The sequence below is a fragment of the Cherax quadricarinatus genome, chromosome 49, assembly GCF_038502225.1.
Source record: "Cherax quadricarinatus isolate ZL_2023a chromosome 49, ASM3850222v1, whole genome shotgun sequence".
NCBI classification, from domain to species: Eukaryota; Metazoa; Arthropoda; class Malacostraca; order Decapoda; family Parastacidae; genus Cherax; species Cherax quadricarinatus.
In genome coordinates this window covers 6,792,618-6,820,273 of record NC_091340.1, presented here as the reverse complement: position 1 = coordinate 6,820,273, position 27,656 = coordinate 6,792,618, and the positions used below count along the sequence as shown (strand labels likewise).

The 27,656-nt window shown below is 43.8% G+C and overlaps 1 protein-coding gene across 7 annotated transcripts in view; it reads right to left on the bottom strand.

The window, feature by feature from the left end:
• The window catches only part of LOC138854107 (signal peptide, CUB and EGF-like domain-containing protein 1), an 84,014-nt gene extending 56,685 nt beyond the window's left edge, over window positions 1-27,329 (bottom strand). The window contains exons 1-4 of one of the 7 annotated variants that reach the window (XM_070095156.1): window positions 27,214-27,329; window positions 13,081-13,508; window positions 9,048-9,164; window positions 6,750-6,998 (exon numbers count right to left, since the gene is read on the bottom strand). In XM_070095156.1, coding sequence (XP_069951257.1) covers window positions 6,750-6,998; window positions 9,048-9,164; window positions 13,081-13,282 — 568 coding nt within the window. In that variant the 5' untranslated portion in view covers window positions 13,283-13,508; window positions 27,214-27,329. Of the gene's footprint in view, window positions 1-6,749; window positions 6,999-9,047; window positions 9,165-13,080; window positions 13,509-18,325; window positions 18,473-18,533; window positions 19,023-19,050; window positions 19,337-19,576; window positions 19,612-27,213 lie in introns of those variants that run through there. The other 6 variants (XM_070095155.1, XM_070095157.1, XM_070095159.1 and 3 more) reach the window with 6 other exon arrangements.
• Window positions 27,330-27,656: the final 327 nt, after the last annotated feature.

The window sequence follows — 27,656 nt, the reverse complement described above, 5'->3', positions numbered from 1 at the left end:
CCATTAACAGCAACCGGATGCTAAGCAGACACACTGACTCGTAGTGATTAAACAGCCAACTAAGACATCAACACAAGAATAACAGAGTTGTGAACATAGACACAACACCTAATATGTATTACAGACAAGCCTCCGTAGCCTGCGGTGCGGGAGCACAGCTGCAAGAGCGACTATCGCGTCAGGTTCATCACTGAAGATGTCCATTGCTAGACGGCTTTTATTTAACGTTTTCAAGTTATGTAGAGCTTTATCAACGCAGGTTTCATTTTCTGTAGAGCTTTATCAACTCATGTTTAGGTTCGTATGGAGCTTAGTCACGTTGCATTCTGTGTAGAGCTGTATCATTTTATGTTTTGGTCTGTGCAGAAGAGCTTTCACCAAGTCATACCAGGCTTACATGAATTGAAATGTTGTACCAATAAAAGCCTCTTCTTGGAATTTTCTCTGCCTCGCAGCACACTGTGCATCATCTTGTAGAGGGCAGGAGATAGGTCAGGAAGGCAGGAAAGAGGCCAGGAGGGCAGAAGAGACGTCAGGAAGGCAGGGAGGTCAGAGATACACAAGGGAAGGGTAAGGGATCAGTCCGGCCGAGAAAGAGTGTCGAGGTAAACAACAGTGGAACAAGAAGGCTGATTATTATTATTATTATTATTATTATTATTATTGTTATGGGGGAGAGTGAAGCCTCCCATTCTCCAACGCCTGGGGAATGGGAGATAATCAGGATTTGATTCAGGGAAGGCAAGAGCCATTCACGAGGGTGGGGAAATGCGTGTGGAGTTGTAAGAATAGTGTAATTTTAAGAGTGTTGATGAGATCACAGGCGAGGATAAACAGGAAACTATTCTTTGCTTCTACAGATCATGGTAGGATCGCTGAGAGTGAATAGAAAGAGCATGGCACGAATAAGAATATTACAGTCGTAGGGAAGAATTAAATCCTTAAGGATCAGAGCTTTGGGGTTGGGAGGTGATGGAGACCCCTCGGCTTGTATCAAGGGACCTCCCGTGAAGGAAGCAAAGGTATTATGAGGGACCAATCGTGAAGGAATCAAAGGTAGCACACTGTCATGAAGCCAATTGTTTATTTGTTTTGCCTGTGTGTGATTAGTTCATGTTTCTGCCCCTTGGACGTCATAAACTGTATGCATGGGCCATGTCAGGGATAATGCCCAGCCAGTGTCTTTAGAATACAAGCGGAAGTCTTGTAGTATTACAGGGACAAGTCAGTACAGTGGCTGGAACAATTCACAAATAACCTGCACTTAGGAGAGGCGACGTTTCGATCCATCCTGCTTCGTTATTTGTCAAAATAAAACAAATACGAACATTAACAAGAGTTAATGTTGACAGAGGGTAGATGAGTGGCTTCACTAGTCATCCATGGCTATTCTGCTTCCTCCTTGACATTTATTGTCTGTCTTGTCATCCTCAGATGTCCTTGAGCCACAAAAGCACTTTTCGTGTTCCGATGTTTGCATTTGTAGTTTATGGTAGGGACGGCAGCAAAGGCTTCTGTTCACTCCTGTAATGTGCAGTCCACCTCTCCCTTTGTTGATCACTTGCCCCGTGAGTCGTCAGTGAAACTAGTGAAGGTTCCTCAGGCAGGATGCTCCATCTTTGAACTCGTGTGTAGCTGCCCTATTCTATATGGTAGCTACACACTGGAAACATGAATTAGCTATATGTCGCTGTCGTATACCATGACACAGGACGTGTTACATACATAGTGCTGAAATGTGTCAGCCTGATCTGGGAGACTTCAGTAAGACTCAGTGGGGATATTGTCTATTATTCCACTATGGGTGCAGCAGCTACGACAGCCTCAGTGTTTCCCTTCCAGCAGAGATGGAGTTATTATTACCTGGGTGATGAGGATATCGTCTAGTATGACATTAAAGGTTCACGATGATCCAACACTAACCTCTTCCTTATTAACCTTCACAAAGGACTGGATGATACCACTGATATAAGCCAGCAATTTAGCACCCCTAGTGTCTACCCACCGCACTCACTACATTCGCTGTTTTCCAACTCTCTACTAGTCTAACTGTGGGCTGACTAGTAGCAGATTTTTAGGTAATGGTTTGTACAGGGCCTCTGCTTCTACCCTCAGGACCCATGGAGATGTGTTCTATGATCTATATAATAACCTCGTGTGTGTGTGTGTGTGTGTGTGTGTGTGTGTGTGTGTGTGTGTGTGTGTGTGTGTGTGTGTGTGTGTGTGTGTGTGTGTGTGTGTGTGTGTGGGCAGCAGCTTCACTAAGATATAATCTCAACAAACCCGTCTCCTTATTTTCGCCTGCTTGCCTCACTACCCACCCTCCGCTGGGCGCACCTTCGCCAGACTCACCTTCGTCAGACTCACCTTCGTCAGACTCACTTTCACCAGACTCACCTTCGCCAGACTCACTTTCACCAGACTCACCTTCGCCAGACTCACCTTCGTCAGACTCACCTTCACCAGACTCACCTTCACCAGACTCACCTTCGCCAGACTCACCTTCACCAGACTCACCTTCACCAGACTCACCTTCACCAGACTCACCTTCGCCAGACTCACCTTCACCAGACTCACCTTCGTCAGACTCATCTTAGTCAGACTCACCTTCGCCAGACTCACCTTCGCCAGACTCACCTTCGCCAGCCCCATCTTCGTCAGACTCACCTTCGTCAGACTCACCTTCACCAGACTCACCTTCGTCAGACTCACCTTCACCAGGCTCACCTTCGCCAGACTCACCTTCGTCAGACTCACCTTCACCAGACTCACCTTCACCAGACTCACCTTCGTCAGACTCACCTTCACCAGGCTCACCTTCGCCAGACTCACCTTCGTCAGACTCACCTTCGCCAGACTCACCTTCACCAGACTCACCTTCGTCAGACTCACCTTCACCAGGCTCACCTTCGCCAGACTCACCTTCGCCAGACTCACCTTCGCCATACTCACCTTCACCAGACTCACCTTCACCAGACTCACCTTCGCCAAACTCACCTTCGCCAGACTCACCTTCGCCAGACTCACCTTGCCAGACTCACCTTCACCAGACTCACCTTCACCAGACTCACCTTCGTCAGAATCACCTTCGCCAGCCCTATCTTCGTCAGACTCACCTTCGTCAGACTCACCTTCACCAGACTCACCTTCGTCAGACTCACCTTCACCAGACTCACCTTAGCCAGACTCACCTTCACCAGACTCACCTTCACCAGACTCACCTTCACCAGACTCATCTTCACCAGACTCACCTTCGCCAGACTCACCTTCGTCAGACTCACCTTCACCAGACTCACCTTCACCTGACCCACCTTCACCAGACTCACCTTCACCAGACTCACCTTCGCCAGACTCACCTTCGTCAGACTCACCTTCACCAGACTCACCTTCACCAGACCCACCTTCACCAGACTCACCTTCACCAGACTCACCTTCACCAGACTCACCTTCGCCAGACTCACCTTCGCCAGACTTACCTTCGCCAGACTCACCTTCGTCAGACTCACCTTCACCAGACTCACCTTCGCCAGACTCACCTTCGCCAGACTCACCTTCGCCAGACTTACCTTCGCCAGACTCACCTTCGTCAGACTCACCTTCACCAGACTCACCTTCACCAGACTCACCTTCACCAGACTCACCTTCACCAGACTCACCTTCACCAGACTCACCTTCACCAGACTCACCTTCACCAGACGCACCTTCGCCAGACTCACCTTCACCAGACTCACCTTCACCAGACTCACCTTCACCAGACTCACCTTCACCAGACTCACCTTCGCCAGACTCACCTTCGCCAGACTCACCTTCGCCAGACTCACCTTCGCCAGACTCACCTTCACCAGACTCACCTTCACCAGACTCACCTTCGCCAGACTCACCTTCACCAGACTCACCTTCACCAGACTCACCTTCACCAGACTCACCTTCGCCAGACTCACCTTCGCCAGACTCACCTTCACCAGACTCACCTTCGCCAGACTCACCTTCACCAGACTCACCTTCACCAGACTCACCTTCACCAGACTCACCTTCGCCAGACTCACCTTCACCAGACTCACCTTCACCAGACTCACATTCACCAGACTCATCTTCACCAGACTCACCTTCGCCAGACTCACCTTCGCCAGACTCACCTTCACCAGACTCACCTTCATCAGACTCACCTTCACCAGACTCACCTTCACCAGACTCACCTTCGTCAGACTCACCTTCACCAGACTCACCTTCGCCAGACTCACCTTCACCAGACTCACCTTCACCAGACTCACCTTCACCAGACTCACCTTCACCAGACTCACCTTCACCAGACTCACCTTCACCAGACTCACCTTCATCAGACTCACCTTCGCCAGACTCACCTTCGCCAGACTCACCTTCACCAGACTCACCTTCACCAGACTCACCTTCACCAGACTTACCTTCGCCAGACTCACCTTCGCCAGACTCACCTTCGCCAGACTCACCTTCACCAGACTCACCTTCACCAGACTCACCTTCACCAGACTCACCTTCACCAGACTCACCTTCGCCAGACTCACCTTCGCCAGACTCACCTTCGCCAGACTCACCTTCACCAGACTCACCTTCACCAGACTCACCTTCACCAGACTCACCTTCACCAGACCCACCTTCGCCAGACTCACCTTCACCAGACTCACCTTCACCAGACTCACCTTCACCAGACTCACCTTCACCAGACCCACCTTCGCCAGACTCACCTTCGCCAGACTCACCTTCACCAGACTCACCTTCACCAGACCCACCTTCACCAGACTCACCTTCACCAGACTCACCTTCACCAGACTCACCTTCACCAGACCCACCTTCACCAGACTCACCTTCACCAGACTCACCTTCACCAGACCCACCTTCACCAAACCCACCTTCACCAGACTCACCTTCACCAGACTCACCTTCACCAGACCCACCTTCACCAGACTCACCTTCACCAGACTCACCTTCGCCAGATTCTATATTTGTGTCTATGTCTATTTCTACGTCTGTCTATATCTATGTATATGTGTATGTATGTGAGTGCTGTTGGAGTGTGAGCAAAGTAACATTTATGAAGGGATTCAGGGAAACCGGCAGGCTGGACTTGAGTCCTGGAGATGGGAAGTACAGTGCCTGCACTCTGAAGGAGGGGTGTTAATGTTGCAGTTTAAAAACTGTAGTGTAAAGCACCCTTCTGGCAAGACAGTGATGGAGTGAATGATGGTGAAAGTTTTTCTTTTTCGGGCCACCCTGCCTTGGTGGGAATCGGCCGGTGTGATAATAATAAATGTGTATGTATATATCTAGTTCTTTGTATACATCTATGTCTATGTCTATTTCTATGTCTACGTCTATGTCTATGTATATATCTATCTCTTTGTCTATCTCTATGTATATGTCTATGTATACGTCTGTGTTTATGTACTTAAAATAATGCATAATTTTATCTCTTTTCACCATATATGTTTTTCCTTCACAACTGTAGTTTCAATAACAAATTCACTTGTTAGGTTGTTAGAGCACTTGTTAGGTTGTTAGAACACTTGTTAGGTTGTTAGAACACTTGTTAGGTTGTTAGAACACTTGTTAGGTTGTTAGAACACTTGTTAGGTTGTTAGAACACGTGTTAGGTTGTTAGAACACGTATTAGGTTGTTAGAACACTTGTTAGGTTGTTAGAACACGTGTTAGGTTGTTAGAACACTTGTTAGGTTGTTAGAACACTTGTTAGGTTGTTAGAACACTTGTTAGGTTGTTAGAACACTTGTTAGGTTGTTAGAACACTTGTTAGGTTGTTAGAACACGTGTTAGGTTGTTAGAACACTTGTTAGGTTGTTAGAACACTTGTTAGGTTGTTAGAACACTTGTTAGGTTGTTAGAACACTTGTTAGGTTGTTAAAACACTTGTTAGGTTGTTAGAACGCTTGTTAGGTTGTTAAAACACTTATTAGGTTGTTAGAACACGTGTTAGGTTGTTAGAACACTTTTTAGGTTGTTAGAACACTTGTTAGGTTGTTAGAACACTTGTTAGGTTGTTAGAACACTTGTTAGGTTAGAACACTTGTTAGGTTGTTAGAACACTTGTTAGGTTGTTAGAACACTTGTTAGGTTAGAACACTTGTTAGGTTGTTAGAACACTTGTTAGGTTGTTAGAACACTTGTCTGTAGTATGTATACCATGTGTACCTATGTACACCGTCATGTATATCTATGTATAGTTATGTGTAATCATTTATAACGCCTGTATATGTATATATACCGCCTGTATATGTATATATACCGCCTGTATATGTATGTATACCGCCATGTATGTTCATGTATATCCGTCATATATTCCCACTGAATCGCCGTTTAAGTTCCCACAACTTTGGGATTACATAGCTGACTCCAACGCATAATTATAGCCTTAATTTATTAAAGGGGTAGAGGGGTAAGCCAGCTGAAGGCCTCGGTCAGATGACCATAAGCTCCAGTGACTTTGGGATCATCATATGACTAAGACCCCGCGTCAGGAAACACTTGTCCTGACCAACTTACCTAACCTAACTTGACGCCAGCATTTGTAGAAAGGGAGTAAGAAGACCGGGAACGGAGTATAGAGTTGGGAAAGAAACACACTGCAGGAATCACTCGGGGAGAAAGATCCCGGGGTAAGCATAGTGCCAAGCATATCACCAGTAGTATAGAGAGGGTAATGAGGGGTAGTATACTGAGGGGAAGTATACTGAGGGGAAGTATACTGAGGGTACTGACCCGCGCAGGTGTGTCCGTCAGCAGTAAGGGCGTATCCATCACGGCAGGTGCATCTGTAGGAACCTAAAGTGTTGAGGCAGTGGTGGTGACAGGTGGCCTGGCCCAGGTCACACTCATCCAGGTCCTGGCAGTTATGGGGGTCCTGGGGGTCCTGCAGGAAACCCAGGTGACAGGAGCAGGTGTAGTTACCAGGGGAGTTGGTGCACAGGTGTACACACCCGCCATTCCGTAGACGACACTCGTCCACATCTGTCATCACCAAAAATTATTATTATTATTATTTTTATCACATTTTCGGTCTCCCCACCCAGGCAGGGTGACCCAAAACAAATATTTATTTTTCTTACATTTAGAAATTTATTCAGGAAAAGGGGTCGTTATCCCCTTGCTTCCGGCATTTTAGTCGCCTCTTGCGACACGCATGGCTTACGGAGGAAGGATTCTTCTCCACTTCCCCGTGATATATATATATATATATATATATATATATATATATATATATATATATATATATATATATATATATATATATATATATATATATATATTATTTTTTTTATTATCACACTGGCCGATTCCCACCAAGGCAGGGTGGCCCGAAAAAGAAAAACTTTCACCATCATTCACTCCATCACTGTCTTGCCAGAAGGGTGCTTTACACTACAGTTTTTAAACTGCAACATTAACACCCCTCCTTCAGAGTGCAGGCACTGTACTTCCCATCTCCAGGACTCAAGTCCGGCCTGCCGGTTTCCCTGAACCCCTTCATAAATGTTACTTTGCTCACACTCCAACAGCACGTCAAGTATTAAAAACCATTTGTCTCCATTCACTCCTATCAAACACGCTCATGCATGCCTGCTGGAAGTCCAAGCCCCTCGCACACAAAATCTCCTTTACCCCCTCCCTCCAACCTTTCCTAGGCCGACCCCTACCCCGCCTTCCTTCCACTACAGACTGATACACTCTTGAAGTCATTCTGTTTCGCTCCATTCTCTCTACATGTCCGAACCACCTCAACAACCCTTCCTCAGCCCTCTGGACAACAGTTTTGGTAATCCCGCACCTCCTCCTAACTTCCAAACTACGAATTCTCTGCATTATATTCACACCACACATTGCCCTCAGACATGACATCTCCACTGCCTCCAGCCTTCTCCTCGCTGCAACATTCATCACCCACGCTTCACACCCATATAAGAGCGTTGGTAAAACTATACTCTCATACATTCCCCTCTTTGCCTCCAAGGACAAAGTTCTTTGTCTCCACAGACTCCTAAGTGCACCACTCACTCTTTTTCCCTCATCAATTCTATGATTCACCTCATCTTTCATAGACCCATCCGCTGACACGTCCACTCCCAAATATCTGAATACGTTCACCTCCTCCATACTCTCTCCCTCCAATCTGATATCCAATCTTTCATCACCTAATCTTTATGTTATCCTCATAACCTTACTCTTTCCTGTATTCACCTTTAATTTTCTTCTTTTGCACACCCTACCAAATTCATCCACCAATCTCTGCAACTTCTCTTCAGAATCTCCCAAGAGCACAGTGTCATCAGCAAAGAGCAGCTGTGACAACTCCCACTTTGTGTGTGATTCTTTATCTTTTAACTCCACGCCTCTTGCCAAGACCCTCGCATTTACTTCTCTTACAACCCCATCTATAAATATATTAAACAACCACGGTGACATCACATATCCTTGTCTAAGGCCTACTTTTACTGGGAAAAAATTTCCCTCTTTCCTACATACTCTATATATATATATATATATATATATATATATATATACATATATATATATATATATATTTACATATATATATTATATATATAAATATATATATATATATATATTTTTTTTTTTTTTTCAACAAGTCGGCCGTCTCCCACCGAGGCAGGGTGACCCAAAAAAGAAAGAAAATCCCCCAAAAAGAAATTTTCTTCTTATTATTCTTTTTAGTAATGTTTACAGGAAAAGGGGTTACTAGCCCATTGTTCCCGGCATTTTAGTTGACTTTTATAACACGCATGGCTTACGGAGGAAAGATTCTTATTCCACTTCCCCATGGATATAAAAGGAAAAGTAATAAGACCAAGAACTATTAAGATATATATATATATATATATATATATATATATATATATATATATATATATATATATATATATATATATATATATATATATATATATATATATAGTCGTAGTAGCAGTAGGTGTTACACAGCAGGTCAGTCAAGAGGTGACAGCACAGATCAAGAGGACAAAGGTAACATCACCAACTAACCTTTGCAGTTCCTGCCGTTGCCTTCCCAGCCTCTCTTACAAGAGCACCTGTGGAACCTCTTGAAGTTCTTACAGACAGCATGGCGGTCGCACCTGTGTCGCCCCGTCTTGCACACATCTGTAAGCGAAACATCAACGCTCACCCATACAGACAGAGAGATGGACAAATTGAAATGCGGGAGACGGACAGAAAAGATATCTTTAGATATTCAGCAACAGAGTAACTGGGCAGATGTGTGTACCAACAGAAATGTGCACATTTCTCTGTGTATATACACAGAGATACATATACTTGTGTACATATACACAGAGATACATATACCTCTCTATATATACACACAGGAATACATATACCTCTGTGTATATACACAGAGATACATATACCTCTCTGTGTATATATACACAGAGATGCATATACCTCTGTGTATATACACAGATTGATAGACCGAACTCACTGACTCCAGGCTGAGGGACTAATGACTTCAAATTCCTTCTGATCGTCAACCATTCTTCTCTGTATTGGACTGAGGAAACCACCGGTTTGCCAAACGTTTATACAATAAAGATACCCAAGTGTTAAACAAGAGTCTAATTCACCACGATATACTCTGATCACAGCATCACTGAAGTGTAAACAATATCAAATCTATAAGTAGAAGATCCAAGAATCAGCCATCGTGAAAGGTAGTTTAGTAGCCTTAAGAGTAGTTCAATAGCCTTAACTCCCACAAACAGAGAATTAACTTCGACAAAATTAACAAAGAAATACTAGACATTCCCTGGGAAACGTTTCTGAGTTTCCTTAACCCACAACAGTGTTTGGAAAAACTGAGTAAAGAAGCATACAATGTTTGTACAGGATGTTAGCTGAGGAAAGCGTACAAGAAGGAAAAATACTAAAGAAATTAAAAAAAATGTACGGAAGAGGAACAAGGGTTTCTGAATTGTTTAAACACAAGCCTATGTCACGATATATGAAAGATAATCCACGGCGAGAGATGACTGTTTTAGAACAGAAACTAAAACAATCATGTCAGATGAAGAAAGCACAAAAGAAAGAAAAACTCGTAAAGGAAATTGCAATAATCTTTAATATCTCTACACTCGTATAAATCCAAGTCAAACACCGCCCTGACGAAAAAGAAATGAGGAAAATTTTGAAGACCAGTTTAAATCGATGTTGATCAGTCCACTAAACGACAGGAGAGACGAGGATCCGACAGGAAAGTCGAGGATCCGACAGGAAAGTCGAGGATCCGACAGGAAAATCGAGGATCCGACAGGAAAGTCGAGGATCCGACAGGAAAGTCGAGGATCCGACAGGAAAATCGAGGATCCGACAGGAAAGTCGAGGATCCGACAGGAGAGTCGAGGATCCGACAGGAGAGACGAGGATCCGACAAGAGAGACGAGGATCCGACAGGAAAGTCGAGGATCCGACAGGAAAGTCGAGGATCCGACAGGAAAGTCGAGGATCCGACAGGAGAGTCGAGGATCCGACAAGAGAGACGAGGATCCGACAGGAAAGTCGAGGATCCGACAGGAAAGTCGAGGATCCGACAGGAAAGTCGAGGATCCGACAGGAAAGTTGAGGATCCGACAGGAAAGTCGAGGATCCGACAGGAGAGACGAGGATACGACAGGAAAGTCGAGGATCCGACAGGAGAGTCGAGGATCCGACAGGAGAGTCGAGGATCCGACAGGAGAGTCGAAGATCCGACAGGAAAGTCGGGGATCCGACAGGAAAGTCGGGGATCCGACAGGAAAGTCGAGGATCCGACAGGAAAGTCGAGGATCCGACAGGAAAGTCGAGGATCCGACAGGAAAGTCGAGGATCCGACAGGAGAGTCGAGGATCCGACAGGAAAGTCGAGGATCCGACAGGAAAGTCGAGAATCCGACAGGAGAGTCGAAGATCCGACAGGAAAGTCGGGGATCCGACAGGAAAGTCGGGGATCCGACAGGAAAGTCGAGGATCCGGCAGGAAAGTCGAGGATCCGACAGGAAAGTCGAGGATCCGACAGGAGAGTCGAGGATCCGACAGGAAAGTCGGGGATCCAACAGGAAAGTCGAGGATCCGACAGGAAAGTCGAGGATCCGACAGGAAAGTCAAGGATCCGACAGGAAAGTCGAGGATCCAGACAGTTTTATTCATTAAATCTGTCCATCCTACTGATCATATATCTGACAAACACAAATCCCTCTGAATTAGTGAAAGAAATAGAAAATATGGCCATACATGCAGCACCTGGACCTGATTCATGACACTCGTTATTTACAAAGAATGGCAAAATACCACTAACATGAGCATTTAGTGTTCTTTGATGAGATGCTTAGATCTAAGTGAAGTCTCAGAGACCTTACAAATACGCAGATATAATTCTTCTGCACAAAGGAAGCAGCAGAACTCCGACAAAAAAAAAAAAAGGTAACAGACCAGTAGCACTAACATCACTCATCATGGACGTCTATGAAAGAATGGTGAGACTCCAAGTTACAAATTTCAAGAAACAGCACAACGCACACAACCCAAGTCATCATGGATTTTGAGCGGGAAAGATCGTGCTTGTCACAACTGCTAACCTATAATTATAATATAACGGAGGTTCTGGAAGAAAGTCTGAACACAGATGTGGTCTACACGATCTTCACTGAGGCATCGGATAAATGCTATTAAGAGGTATCATGATAGCCCATAAAATAAGGTCAATTGGCATAAAAGGTAAAGTAAGAAAATGAATATTAAATTTTCTGAAGAATAAATTGAAAGGGCAATATCAAATAAAGCAAAACGTAATCTTACGAAAGTAAGAAGTTCAGTAGCCCAAGGCAGGGTGTTGGAGCCTTTACTGTTTCTTATCCTCACGGAAGAAATGGGTAAAAACACAAATCACAGTTTCGTATCATCCTTCGTGGACGATATCAAAACATGAATAAAAATCACCTCGGTGGAAGACACGGAAAATTTGGAAAGCAGATATCAACAAAGTTTTTCAGTGGCCAGTAGAAATAAGACGATATTAAATAACAAAAAGGCACAATACCGTGACTGGAACGATACACAAATAACCCGCACATAAAAGAGAGGAGCTTACGACGACGTTTCGGTCCGACTTGGACCATTAACAAAGTCACACTGTGTGACTTTGTTAATGGTCCAAGTCGGACCGAAACGTCGTCGTAAGCTTCTCTCTTTTATGTGCGGGTTATTTGTGTAAGACGATATTCACTGACAAATTACATCTGCTCTGACATGGAATGAATTAAGAGGTTAAAAGAAGCAATGATTACGAAACACAAGAGAACCAATTAACAGAACGAAAGAAACACGTGAAAGACTTGAGTATAATAATATCACTGACCTATCACTGAGAAGACACAGTAAGGCAAATGTCACAAAGGCCAGACAAATAGCAGGATTGGACAAGGAGAACTTTCAAAACAAGGGAGATAATGCTAATGGTGACACTGTTTAGATCGCTTATGTTCTCTTGTTTATGACAGTGTTCAGTACACAAATAACCCTCACAGGGGTTCAGGGAAACCTGTCAGTAGTACTGTGTGTAGTATACTACAAAAGTACACAGGGCAGGCCGGACTTGAGTCCTGGAGATGGGAAGTACAGTGTCTGTACTCTGAAGGAGGGGTGTTAATGTTACAGTTTATAACTGTAGCGTAAGCGCGGATCTGGCAAGACAGTGATGGAGTGAATGATGAAAGTTTTTCTTTTTCGGGCCACCCTGCCTTGGTGGGAGACGACCGATGTGTTAATAAAATAGTATACCGGCTCCCTCACCGTCGTGTGTTAGTGTGACTTGTAAATGGTCCTAGCGGACCGAAACGTCATCGTAAGCTCCTCTCTCCTATGTGCGGGTTATTTGTGTATTGTTCGAGTCACAATATTGTGCCTTTTTACTCTTTGTAGTGTGCAGTGTTGACTTATTCCTTCAAGTATGTCACGTTTGAAACATATATATATATAGACAGTATACTGACTATACCTAATCTTACACCGGTAGCAAGGTACCCACTCACCTGGTCTCTTCCTGCGGTATTTACCACTGTAGCGACGAGTTTTATCGAGGGATCTGGCGCGGGGGTACCGGATGAGGGCGTGGGCGTGCTGGTACCTCTGCACGCCCGCGGACAGCACAGCACGCCCCTGGTCCACGCCCGTAGCCTGCCCCGCCCACGTGCAGAGGTAAAGTATACTGATGCACGCCCACCACAGCTGCATCCTTGCTATAGTGCCCACGCCCCTGGCATAGTGGTGGGTGGGGGTGGTGGGTTGGTCGGTGGGCGGGGGTTGTAGTGGGTGGGGCTCTGGGCAGAGGACCCTCCCCCTCCAAAAAAAAAAGATGACCACTGGTCCTCAGGAGAACATGAAGGCTGCCCCTGCCACCTTCACAGTCATGTTCAAAATCACTTCAATTTTCACTTTCATTTTATGTTCGTCACTTTATCTTTTCAATTATTACAATGAAATTATTATTATTATTATTATTATTATTATTATTATTATTATTATTATTATTATTATTATTATTATTATTACATCTGTTACTATTTATTAGTATTATTATTATAGTAATTATATTTGCATTGTAAATGTTCAAGTCACTGGTACTGTTCTTCCAGTCACTGATACTGTTCTTCCAGTCACTGATACTGTTCTTCCAGTCACTGATACTGTTCTTCCAGTCACTGATACTGTTCTTCCAGTCACTGATACTGTTCTTCCAGTCACTGATACTGTTCTTCCAGTCACTGATACTGTTCTTCCAGTCACTGATACTATTCTTACAGTCGCTGATACTATTCTTCCAGTCACTGGTACTGTTCTTCCAGTCACTGATACTGTTCTTCCAGTCATTGATACTGTTCTTCCAGTCACTGATACTATTCTTCCAGTCACTGATACTGTTCTTCCAGTCACTGATACTGTTCTTCCAGTCCCTGACACTATTCTTCCAGTCACTGATACTGTTCTTCCAGTCACTGATACTGTTCTTCCAGTCACTGATACTGTTCTTCCAGTCACTGATACTATTCTTCCAGTCACTGATACTGTTCTTCCAGTCACTGATACTGTTCTTCCAGTCCCTGACACTATTCTTCCAGTCACTGATACTGTTCTTCCAGTCACTGATACTGTTCTTCCAGTCACTGATACTGTTCTTCCAGTCACTGACACTATTCTTCCAGTCACTGATACCGTTCTTCAAGTCCCTGATACTATTCTTCCAGTCACTGATACTGTTCTTCCAGTCACTAACACTATTCTTCCAGTCACTGATACTGTTCTTCCAGTCACTGACACTATTCTTCCAGTCACTGATACTGTTCTTCCAGTCTCTGACACTATTCTTCCAGTCACTGATACTGTTCTTCCAGTCGCTGACACTATTCTTCCAGTCACTGACAATATTTTTCCAGTCACTGATACTGTTCTTCCAGTCCCTGACACTATTCTTCCAGTCACTAATACTATTCTTGCAGTCGCTGATACTATTCTTCCAGTCACTGACACTATTCTTCCAGTCACTGATACTGTTCTTCCAGTCTCTGACACTATTCTTCCAGTCACTGATACTGTTCTTCCAGTCGCTGACACTATTCTTCCAGTCACTGACAATATTTTTCCAGTCACTGATACTGTTCTTCCAGTCCCTGACACTATTCTTCCAGTCACTAATACTATTCTTACAGTCGCTGATACTATTCTTACAGTCGCTGATACTATTCTTCCAGTCACTGATACTGTTCTTCCAGTCACTAATACTATTCTTACAGTCGCTGACACTATTCTTCCAGTCACTGATACTGTTCTTCCAGTCCATGACACTATTCTTCCAGTCACTAATTCTATTCTTACAGTCGCTGATACTATTCTTACAGTCGCTGATACTATTCTTCCAGTCACTGATACTGTTCTTCCAGTCACTGATACTCTTCTTCCAGTCACTGATACTGTTCTTCCAGTCACTGATACTGTTCTTCCAGTCACTAATACTATTCTTACAGTCGCTGATACTATTCTTCAAGTCACTGGTACTGTTCTTCCAGTCACTGATACTGTTCTTACAGTCCCTGACACTATTCTTCCAGTCACTGATACTGTTCTTCCAGTCACTGATACTGTTCTTCCAGTCCTTGACACTATTCTTCCAGTCACTGATACTGTTCTTCCAGTCACTGATACTGTTCTTCCAGTCACTGACACTATTCTTCCAGTCACTGATACTGTTCTGCCAGTCCCTGACATTATTCTTCCAGTCACTAATACTATTCTTACAGTCGCTGATACTATTCTTCCAGTCACTGGTACTGTTCTTCCAGTCACTGATACTGTTCTTACAGTCCCTGACACTATTCTTCCAGTCACTTATACTGTTCTTCCAGTCACTGATACTGTTCTTCCAGTCACTAATACTATTCTTACAGTCGCTGACACTATTCTTCCAGTCACTGATACTGTTCTTCCAGTCACTGATACTGTTTCACCAGTCACTAATACTATTCTTACAGTCACTGATACTGTCTTCCAGTCACTGATACTGTTCTTCCAGTAACTGATACTGTTCTTCCAGTCACTGGTACTGTTCTTCCAGTCGCTGATATTATTCCTCCAATCACTGATACTGTTCCTCAAACCCTCACACTTTCCTGCAACACCACAAACTTTTCCAGATTCCACAGATTCCCCAGAATGCAGAGCAGACCAAGAGGCCTAGCACAGGGTTTCCACTAAGCCTAGCACAGGGTTTCCACTAAGCCTAGCACAAGGTTTCCACTAAGCCTAGCACAGGGTTTCCGCTAAGCCTAGCCACCACCACCCAAACCTACTCAGGACATTTTCCCGAACCTACAGAGAAGAAAATGTCAGTCCTCACTACTGATGGCTTTTTTTGTGAGGGTGTACTGAAACAACATTGTGATGGAAGGGGATTGGCCTGGGATCTATTTTTTCGCCCTGAAGAAGGGATGGAGAGGCGCCATCCCACTGTACAAACAAAGAGCTAGTCAATACTGGTGAGCCAGCAGCCCTTAAACACCACCGTCTGTGAACGTTAATAACACCTACTTGTAGTTAATACAGTTAATACACGTAAATGCGGATTTTTTTTAGTGTATTTCAGAGCTTTTTACCTAAAACTTGAATACATAAATAAGGCAGTTTAAACTTTTATTCGACGTTTAAACACGTAAATGACGAAGATTAAACTTTTGTTTGACGCTTAAACACAAATAAGGCAGATTAAACTTTTATTCGACGTTTAAATACGTAAATAAAGTAGATTAAACTTTTGTTTGAAGTTTAAACACATAAATAAGGCAGATTAAATTTTTATTCAACGTTTCAGTAGGTAAATAAGGAAGATTAGGCTTTTATTCGACGTTTAAACAAGTAAATAAGGAAAATTAGACTTTTATCCAGTTTAAATGCGTAGATGAAGTAGCTCAAGCATTTGTCTAAGGCTTATGTACATATATAATGCAGCTCAAGCGTCCACATTCCTGTCTAAGCTTCAGTCTTCAAGACTACGATGGTGGACACCTTCAACTAGGCGGCTGAGGGATTGATTACCTCGTCATCTACTGTCTCCAGTTTTAACACCTTCCAATAACCTCTGTATTGAACTGACAAAGCCACTGGTTGGCGAAACGTCTTCGTAATAAAAACATCAGGTGTTGCATCTGTCTTATTCATCAACGAGTATTGAAAATTTAGGAGCCAATCAGGAGAGGCTTTCTGTAGCTTTCTCATGGAAGCCAATTTCGGAATGGTCTATATAAAACTGTACAGGAGGTACCTGGCCTTGCCAACTATTGCACGAACCTTCACCTAGTAATACCTGACTACGGTTGAAAATTTGAAGCCGATCGGATGAGGAGTTCCGAAGCTATAAACTAGTCTTGGAGGTGGGAACACTTAAGCTATCAATGTGTCTGTGTTGGTTCCAAGTTTCTGAGGCTTCATTAAATGTCTGAAAATTATAAACGCCATAAAAAGGTGAGTTTTCAATATTTCTTTTTTTTTCCTTTTTATTCCATTTAAAATTCTCTTGCATTTGTGGTCACAGTGGTGGCCCATGCTAACCTCCCTATGGTGTATAATTATACCTACTTTGGTGACTCTTATTGTAGCCAACTAGCCTTGAGTTTTACGACTCACTTGCCATGGGTTCTAACCCATGGGTTATCCTAGGTACTTTACACATATGCTGCTATGTATGATAATCTATGTAACTGTATTTGTGTATACCTGAATAAACTTACTTACTTACTTACTTACTTTCACGTACTGTGGATTGTTAAGATAAGATAAGATAAGATTTCGTTCGGATTTTTAACCCTGGAGGGTTAGCCACCCAGGATAACCCAAGAAAGTCAGTGCGTCATCGAGGACTGTCTAACTTATTTCCATTGGGGTCCTTAATCTTGTCCCCCAGGATGCGACCCACACCAGTCGACTAACACCCAGGTACCTATTTGCTGCTAGGTGAACAGGACAACAGGTGTAAGGAAACGTGTCGAAATGTTTCCACCCGCCGGGAATCGAACCCGGGCCCTCCGTGTGTGAAGCAGGAGCTTTAGCCACCAGGCCACCGGGTCCCTCCACTATTCTTTGGTTATTAAATATAAATGAATATCACTATTTGCTCAATAAAACTGGCCAAGTGGGACTTACACGGCCAGAAAACGGCGTGACCCTTGCGTTCTGCATAACACGCTAAGGCTGAAAGTTTGAAGCCTACCAGACAAGTCATTCTCCAGTTATTGTTCATAGACCGCCTGGCTCAAGTGTGCAATGTCTAAGGCTCTATAACAGAGCCTTAGACATAGAGAAGAGAGGTCTGTTTGATGTCACTGTGTGGAAAAATTGAGGAACGGGACCAAGAGCTACAGCTCGAACCCCACTTCAGCTCAAATAGGTAGTTACAAATAGGTAAATATAAGTTATATGGTAGGCACTGTATCACTGTTACAGGTAGTGTCAGCACCCGACAGTGACTCACGAGTGTGTCAGCCCGTGGCACTGTCCCGGGTGGTGTCAGCACCGACAGTGTCTCACGAGTGTGTCAGCCCGTGGCACTGTCCCTGGTGGTGTCAGCACCCGACAGTGACTCACGAGTGTTTCAGCCCGTGGCACTGTCCCGGGTGGTGTCAGCACCGACAGTGTCTCACGAGTGTGTCAGCCCGTGGCACTGTCCCGAGTGGTGTCAGCACCCGACGGTAACCTGGGAATAATTCTTCACAACACAATATTAACACATACCTGTATATCCCATGATAACACTTGTCGCAACTAACACATTAACTTCCCTCGTTAACTAACAACTAAAAAATCAAGAAAAACGCAAGAGACGTAACACAACAATCACTGGTGACTAGAACAAGTCTGTACACATATGATCACTCACGCACAACCACCGCTGGGGCTTTGAAAAGCACAAAATAGCATTCCACACGATATGTACACTAACAATTCAAAATTCCTGAGTGGTAGGACTTGGATAGGACCTTCTGCCTTCTTGGCTTCGTCTCATATACATAGATAATATATGATAATCATGAATGGTTTTAATCTGGATAGAAGTAGATAGTTCTTCTCGACAGATAGTCTCGGTGTAGACTTCCAGGTTCTCTTCTGTCTTGCCCAAGTATTCTCGTGCACTCACATATCCACAGAGAGTTTTCCCGTTTGAGGTGAAGTGTGGGCAGCGTGAGAAGTGTTGGTAGCACGTGGAAGTGGTACTGGTATCGTGGGTGGGAAGTATTGTCAGCGTGTGTGGGAAACACCGTCAAACTCAGCTGAACTTGACCTTACATCGTCAACCCTCTCTTCTGCATTTCAATCACTTGCACACTCTCTACACTTCACTTTTCAGCACTTTCCACTTCGTTACGACGGTACATACAGCTTGTTAGGCACTGACAATTTCTACACGCCGTTAGACGTTAGATCACTGCGTCAACAAGACCTTTTTCTAATCCACTAACTCGTCAAGAACGTAAAATAATTCGAGTATCACTGGCGTCAGAATCCTCTGTAAGATCATCTCCGAGTCTTGAAAGTGAGATGAACCCAAGCAAGCTCTAGTCTCAGGTGTGTGTGTGTGTGTGTGTGTGTGTGTGTGTGTGTGTGTGTGTGTGTGTGTGTGTGTGTGTGTGTGTGTGTGTGTGTGTGTGTGTGTGTGTGTGTGTGTGTGTGTGTGTGTGTGTGTGTGTGTGTGTGTGTGTGTGTGTGAGGTGCAACAGGTGGAAGGAGACGTGGACACAGGTGTAAGGTGGTGTGTGAGACCAGTATAAACCTCCTGAGGCATGGACAACAGGTCCCTCCCACAGACAGACCATCTCTCCCCACACCCACAACCACCTCTCGCGACTCCCCACCGGGATGCAACCCCCGCTGTTTCTCCCACACACACACAGACGTTTTCCCCTTCCCCTCCCCCGCACACACAGAAGCTTCGCACCCTCCCCCACAGCCTGTGTTTCCAAAGGAATCCTGAGCAACTCAGCCAACACACGACATGATCCGCCGCTGCCCACCCAATCACTACTAAGCTGGAAGCTTGAGAACATTACCAGCGTCAGGGAAGGTTGCATCACCACCACACTCCTACCATCATATTCCCATTACCCATTTCCCGTTGTCTTTATTCCATTTTCCCTTTTATATTAACTCTTTCACATTACCAATTTCCCGTTGCCTTTTTTTCTATTTCCTGTTTTCCATTACCTATTTCCTATTTTACTTTACTCTTTTTCTGTTACCTATTTCCTATTACCTATTTCGTAGCTACATGAACAGATGTATAACGTCTTGGAGTGAGTTTTGTCATCATAAATTTTATTCACATTTGCCGTTATGGTAGCACTTAATACTTCTCATAAATAATAATAATAATAATAATAATAATAATAATAATAATAATAATAATAATAATAATAATAATAATAATAATAATAATAATAATAATTCTTACACACACACACACATACACAGAGGAGCTGTGAATCGACCCCTGCAACCACAGTTAGGTGAGAACACACAGGTGTACACAGACGTACGTCTCATCTCTGTGCTAGTCCGGTCGGTCCAAAGTCAAATTACCCGGGTTCAGTTCCGGGCGGGAAAGAACCATATTACCAAATCTTCCTAACTCATGTCCCTGCCACTGGCCTGGTCAAGGATCGGGCCGCAGGGGCGTCGACCCCCGGAATGCCCTCCAGGTAGACTGCAGGTAGGTAGACCCCAGTTCACAATAAGTAGGTACCTGGGTATTAGGTGACCTGGGTGGCACCCTGGAGGAGACGACCATGCAACCTCGGTTGAAATAAGCCACATTGGGTTTACTAGGTTATCATGGGTTACTAACCCTGGAAGATCTTCCTGGGTTACTAATCCTGGGTTACTAATCTCTCCACTACGAAAGCAAAAGACTTGGCAGACGATGCAACATCCCCCCAATGAAAAGCAGGGGTGTCACTAGCACGTTAAGACACCATACAATAAGTGTCAGGGGCCCGAGACTGTTCAACTGCCTCCCAGAATACGTAAGGGGGATTACCAACAGACCCCTGGCAGTCTTCAAGCTGGCACTGGACAAGCACCTAAAGTCGGTTCCTGACCAGCCGGGCTGTGGCTCGTACGTTGGTTTGCGTGCAGCCAGCAGCAACAGCCTGGTTGATCAGGCTCTGATCCACCAGGAGGCCTGGTCACAGACCGGGCCGCGGGGGCGTTGACCCCCGGAACTCTCTCCAGGTAAACTCCAGGTATATCAAAGACACAAGTTATGATACCTGACTACAGGGATACTCTTACGCACAAGGTGGTATACCACAAGGAATAACTGGCCACCTACACCTAGTATATTCACCTAATTGTGGTTGCAGGGGTCGAATCATAGCTCCTGGTCCCGCCTCTTCGCTGGTCGCTACTAGGTCCACTCTCTCCATGCTCCATGAGATTCATCATACCTCTTCTTAAAACTATGTATGGATCCTGCCTCCACTACCTCACTCTCCAGACTGTTCCACTTCCTGACAACTCTATGACTGAAGAAATACTTCCTTACATCCCTGTGAGTCATCTGAGTCTTCAGTTTCCAATTGTGACCCCTTGTTGCTGTGTCACATCTCTGGAACATCCTGTCTCTGTCCACCTCGTCAGTTACTCTCAGCATTTTATATGTCACCTCAAACAGGTGTTTTATCTATGTGACATCTGGTAACACTTACACACTGCTGTCTGCACACAGGTGAAGGCTTGGGAGAGTCACCTGTCACACTCACCTGCCCTCTGCAGATAGGTGAGTGTGACAGGGGAACTAATTTAGAAGACAGGAGACAGTGTTTTACACGACAGGAACAGTACATGTGGTGTAGTAGCCAGTGTTGACCAGTACACAGTCACTTGTGTGACGGTGTAGTAGTGTTGACCAGTACACAGTCACTTGTGTGATGGTGTAGTAGTGTTGACCAGTACACAGTCACTTGTGTGATGGTGTAGTAGTGTTGACCAGTACACAGTCACTTGTGTGATGGTGTAGTAGTGTTGACCAGTACACAGTCACTTGTGTGATGGTGTAGTAGTGTTGACCAGTACACAGTCACTTGTGTTGTGTGATGGTGTAGTAGTGTTGACCAGTACACAGTCACTTGTGTGATGGTGTAGTAGTGTTGACCAGTACACAGTCACTTGTGTGATGGTGTAGTAGTGTTGACCAGTACACAGTCACTTGTGTGATGGTGTAGTAGTGTTGACCAGTACCCAGTCACTCGTGTTGTGTGATGGTGTAGTAGTGCTGACCAGTACACAGTTACTTGTGTTGTGTGATGGTGTAGTAGTGTTGACCAGTACACAGTCACTTGTGTTGTGTGATGGTGTAGTAGTGTTGACCAGTACACAGTCACTCGTGTTGTGTGATGGTGTAGTAGTGCTGACCAGTACACAGTTACTTGTGTTGTGTGATGGTGTAGTAGTGTTGACCAGTACACAGTCACTTGTGTTGTGTGATGGTGTAGTAGTGCTGACCAGTACACAGTCACTTGTGTTGTGTGATGGTGTAGTAGTGCTGACCAGTACACAGTCACTTGTGTGATGGTGTAGTAGTGTTAACCAGTACACAGTCATTTGTGTGATGGTGTAGTAGTGTTGACCAGTACACAGTCACTTGTGTGATGGTGTAGTAGTGTTGACCAGTACACAGTCACTTTTGTGATGGTGTGGTAGTGTTGACCAGTACACAGTCACTTGTGTGATGGTGTAGTAGTGTTGACCAGTACACAGTCACTTGTGTGATGGTGTGGTAGTGTTGACCAGTACACAGTCACTTGTGTGATGGTGTGGTAGTGTTGACCAGTACACAGTCACTTGTGTGATGGTGTAGTAGTGTTGACCAGTACACAGTCACTTGTGTGATGGTGTAGTAGTGTTGACCAGTACACAGTCACTTGTGTCCAGAATACAGTCTTGTTCGCATCCCAGGATAAAATTCTTACGGCAGATCAACACTGACACTGTTGACCACCACCTTCCACTACCTACTACCACCACCTACCACCACCACGACCACCAGGTGGTATCTCTGCCTCATCAGTCCACTAACATACATGGTTTACCACCTGCACTACAATACATGGTGCTACACACCTGTGCACTACACACCTGATGACTACACACCTGTGCACTACACACCTGATGACTACACACCTGTGCATTACACATCTGATGACTACACACCTGTGCACTACACACCTGATGACTACACACCTGTGCACTACACACCTGATGGCTACACACCTGTGCACTACACACCTGATGACCACACACCTGTGCATTACACACCTGATGACTACACACCTGTGCACTACACACCTGATGACTACACACCTGTGCACTACACACCTGATGGCTACACACCTGTGCACTACACACCTGTGCACTACACACCTGATGACTACACACCTGTGCACTACACCTGACAGCAACTGCTACTATCACCATCATTAATAATGAGTTATTACAAGTCATCTTCACTATGCTGTCGTCTTCACTACGTTATCATCTTCACTACGTTATCATCTTCACTACGTTATCATCTTCACTACGTTATCATCTTCACTACGTTATCATCTTCACTACGTTATCATCTTCACTACGTTATCATCTTCACTACGTTATCATCTTCACTACGTTATCATCTTCACTACGTTATCATCTTCACTACGTTATCATCTTCACTACGTTATCATCTTCACTACGTTATCATCTTCACTACGTTATCATCTTCACTACGTTATCATCTTCACTACGTTATCATCTTCACTACGTTATCATCTTCACTACGTTATCATCTTCACTACGTTATCATCTTCACTACGTTATCATCTTCACTACGTTATCATCTTCACTACGTTATCATCTTCACTACGTTATCATCTTCACTACGTTATCATCTTCACTACGTTATCATCTTCACTACGTTATCATCTTCACTACGTTATCATCTTCACTACGTTATCATCTTCACTACGTTATCATCTTCACTACGTTATCATCTTCACTACGTTATCATCTTCACTACGTTATCATCTTCACTACGTTATCATCTTCACTACGTTATCATCTTCACTACGTTATCATCTTCACTACGTTATCATCTTCACTACGTTATCATCTTCACTACGTTATCATCTTCACTACGTTATCATCTTCACTACGTTATCATCTTCACTACGTTATCATCTTCACTACGTTATCATCTTCACTACGTTATCATCTTCACTACGTTATCATCTTCACTACGTTATCATCTTCACTACGTTATCATCTTCACTACGTTATCATCTTCACTACGTTATCATCTTCACTACGTTATCATCTTCACTACGTTATCATCTTCACTACGTTATCATCTTCACTACGTTATCATCTTCACTACGTTATCATCTTCACTACGTTATCATCTTCACTACGTTATCATCTTCACTACGTTATCATCTTCACTACGTTATCACCTTCACTACGTTATCATCTTCACTACGTTATCACCTTCACTACGTTATCATCTTCACTACGTTATCACCTTCACTACGTTATCATCTTCACTACGTTATCATCTTCACTACGTTATCATCTTCACTACGTTATCATCTTTACTACGTTATCATCTTCACTACGTTATCACCTTCACTACGTTATCATCTTCACTACGTTATCATCTTCACTACGTTATCATCTTCACTACGTTATCATCTTCACTACGTTATCATCTTCACTACGTTATCACCTTCACTACGTTATCATCTTCACTACGTTATCATCTTCACTACGTTATCATCTTCACTACGTTATCATCTTCACTACGTTATCATCTTCACTACGTTATCATCTTCACTACGTTATCATTGTACACTGCTTCCAAAAATTTTGGACAGTTACCAAACCAATACATTTTTGGGGTGAGCATCAGGACATAACGATTCTGACGACCCATATTTGCGTCTGAACTGACCCATGCAAATTACACGATGACCGCTTCGCATCACATATATTCTGCTGTTTTCTAATTAACCTGTATTGATAAGCAGCTTAAGCCTATGACTTTTTTTTTGAGATAATGACCTGAGGCTTCCCAATAAAGCAGAAATAAACAAGGAGTTGAAAATAAGGTACTTTACTATGGTAATAAATTATGTTTAGTGATATCGTTCATGGGAAGATATAACTAGTTTTGACTCTGAATGTCAATAAGGTTAATCACTTCAATCAGGAAGCGTATTTGTATTAGTAGGTAACTGCTCGCCGATTAAGTTTCTTTGCAGCTGTCATTCCTGACGACATAACACATGTGCAGTCTCCAGCAGGATCTGTGCTGTCGCAGGGGCGTCAGAAGGTGAGAACTTTCTTCAGTCTTATCATCAGTACTGGATTTCGAGAAATCTCCAGCATATAATCGGAAACAGACGATATTAAAAATGCAAGACAAGCCACAAGAATGAAAAGCTTCAGCTCAAGTGCTTTCACACGTCTCAGTGCGTCATCAGTAGCTATGCAATGTTGCAAGAGCAGCAACAGAAGAAATAATGGGAAGTTTTCTCGGAGTTATCTGTTGGAACTGTGAAGAGTTCCTGCCTGTCATCGAAATGACAGGAGAAACAATGAGTTTCCCAGGTAATATTACCACTGATCTAAGAGTCTTGAGAGGCCTGGTAATGTTGCATCTTTTATGCGTGTTCTTCCCTCTCCACGTTTTTCCACTGTATGGCTGCCTGGGGGAAATTAACTTACTGCATTTTATCTCTGACTCGTTCTATGTGTTCCTCATTTGTCGGTTCTGAATAGCACATCTGAGACGACACAGGTTTCCTTTCAGTCATGACTGATGCATTCTTTGAGGAGCTTTTGGATGTTAATGCATTCTCTAACTTGTAGAATGGCTCTTTCACTACATGAAGTAGTTTTTGGCATACTTCTGCCCTTGGATTACCGAAGGTTTCCTCTTGTACTCCCCTCACGACAGACAATACTCATTTTTCACTCTGGTCCTTTTTCCTACCCGAACTCAGTTCATTGGCTGCTGCTTGGTTTCCTGAAGACAAGCAACCACAATTAGAAAGCAAAAGAGAAAGCACCAGCACTAAGTAAGCTCCTACAAGAATCTGAGCCACTGTTCACGACGTAAATATTCGCAGAATGTAAACACACAACTAAAACACACTGCCGTTTCTGGCCTGGTAACTCTCACTCTCACTACCTGGAAAACACGACTGATTTTCTCACTCTGTAAATACAAAAATATAATTCCAAGACCCCCTCCCCCACAATATATATAGCTGTATAAGCAGGGCAGATATCAGAATATATTTGAAATGAAACAGGAGTTTTGAAAATTCAATATGACGGCCCCCACACGCACTCTGAGCAAATAACTGGAATATACCTGGAGAGAGTTAAGGGGATCAACGCCTCCGCGGTCCGGGGAACATTGATTTTCGGACTCCTTGTGTCATGACCTTCCCCCCAAAATATATAGGTATGCAAATCCCCCCCAAAATAATTCCAACGAAAATACACATTGAACCTAACTATCATTACTGGTCACTTCTGGCCAGACAGTTACTGAATGATGGTGAATATTTCCTTCATTTAGGTCACCCCACCTTGATGTGAGACGATTGGTGTGCTAAGAAAAAAATATATTGTAAAATACTGTGCTTACCAGCTGAGCTCCTGGTGCCTGTTATAAATGATTATTATGTATACAACTTGATGAATAAGGTACATGTGTAAGATGCACAATAAAAATAATGAAAGGAAAGTTATGTGTGTAGGAACGTTATTATCTGTGAAGAGGCTCAGTAAACAATGTTCAGTGGTAGAGGAGAGGCACCGTAAAATATCTGAACGCGAGTGACTCCTGGTATCTTAATGATACGACTGCAAGCAACTCACTGAACGAAGTGTTCGAACCTATTCCGTAGATAGCACACTGGACTGATAGCTATAGGACTGGCTTTCCAGGGGTTCAGACCCTCTGTTCAGTGAATCTGATCACCAACCTGCTACACTCTTGGAGCACCAACGTATATGTTATGAAGTCACTCGTCACGCAGATCATTCAGTCTTCATGTACACTGTTTTTTCCGCAAATCTGTTGTGTAGATTACGGGTTTTTCTGAGAAAAAATCATAGTTAGGCAGGTAATTAGAGTTACTTAAATAATCTTGCAACACAGAGTTAGTGCTAAGCAATGATGAAGTGATCATGTCACTAATTTTACCGCCACTGTCTGACAACACTGACAAAACTGTCTTGAAACAATGTCCAACAACATTGTCTGATAACACTCTTACAACACTGTTTTGCAACACTGTCTTACAACACTGGCAGCACTGTCTGATAACACTGTCTTGCAAAGCTGTCCGACAACACTGACAACACTGAGAACACCAGCAACAGTGTCTTACAACACTTACAACTGAGGGTCCCACAGCACAGCAGCCTCCATTGTTTTTTCCTGCCTTTGGCTTTCTGCACATCAGTCATTTAACATCTCTCTCTCTCCACAATGTTGACTGCCTCTCGAGTCACGCACAGAGGGCATGCCTTCTCACTAACTTCTAAGAACCTTATCTGTGACTGATAGATCTAACCTCTTTCCCGTTACATCTATCAGCGGCAGCTGCCTCACGCATCTCCCCCAGCTGTGGCTTCATGACTGACTGCTGGACTCTGTCAGCCTTAAATACCCTTCCCTCATGGCCCTGACAGCAGAAAATATGCTTCTGAATTCTTGAACAGACCCTTGGCTATTGTCAACACGATCAGATGAGCATAAGTTTCCAGCCAATCAGAAGCAATGCCCACTGATAGTTGCCAGAAATCACAGCACAAACGAGTGGTAAACAAAAGAGATGTTGAAAACGGATCCTTCAGTTTTTCAAGTACCGCTGGAAACTACGTTCTTCTCTCATCAATCCCTGTATTTCATACTCTTATTTCTCTGTGTATGATCAATCTAGTGGTTTCTTCTTCTTCTTTCAGTTATGACGCACATGTGAAGAACAGATAGCAGGTCAGATAATCACAATTTCAA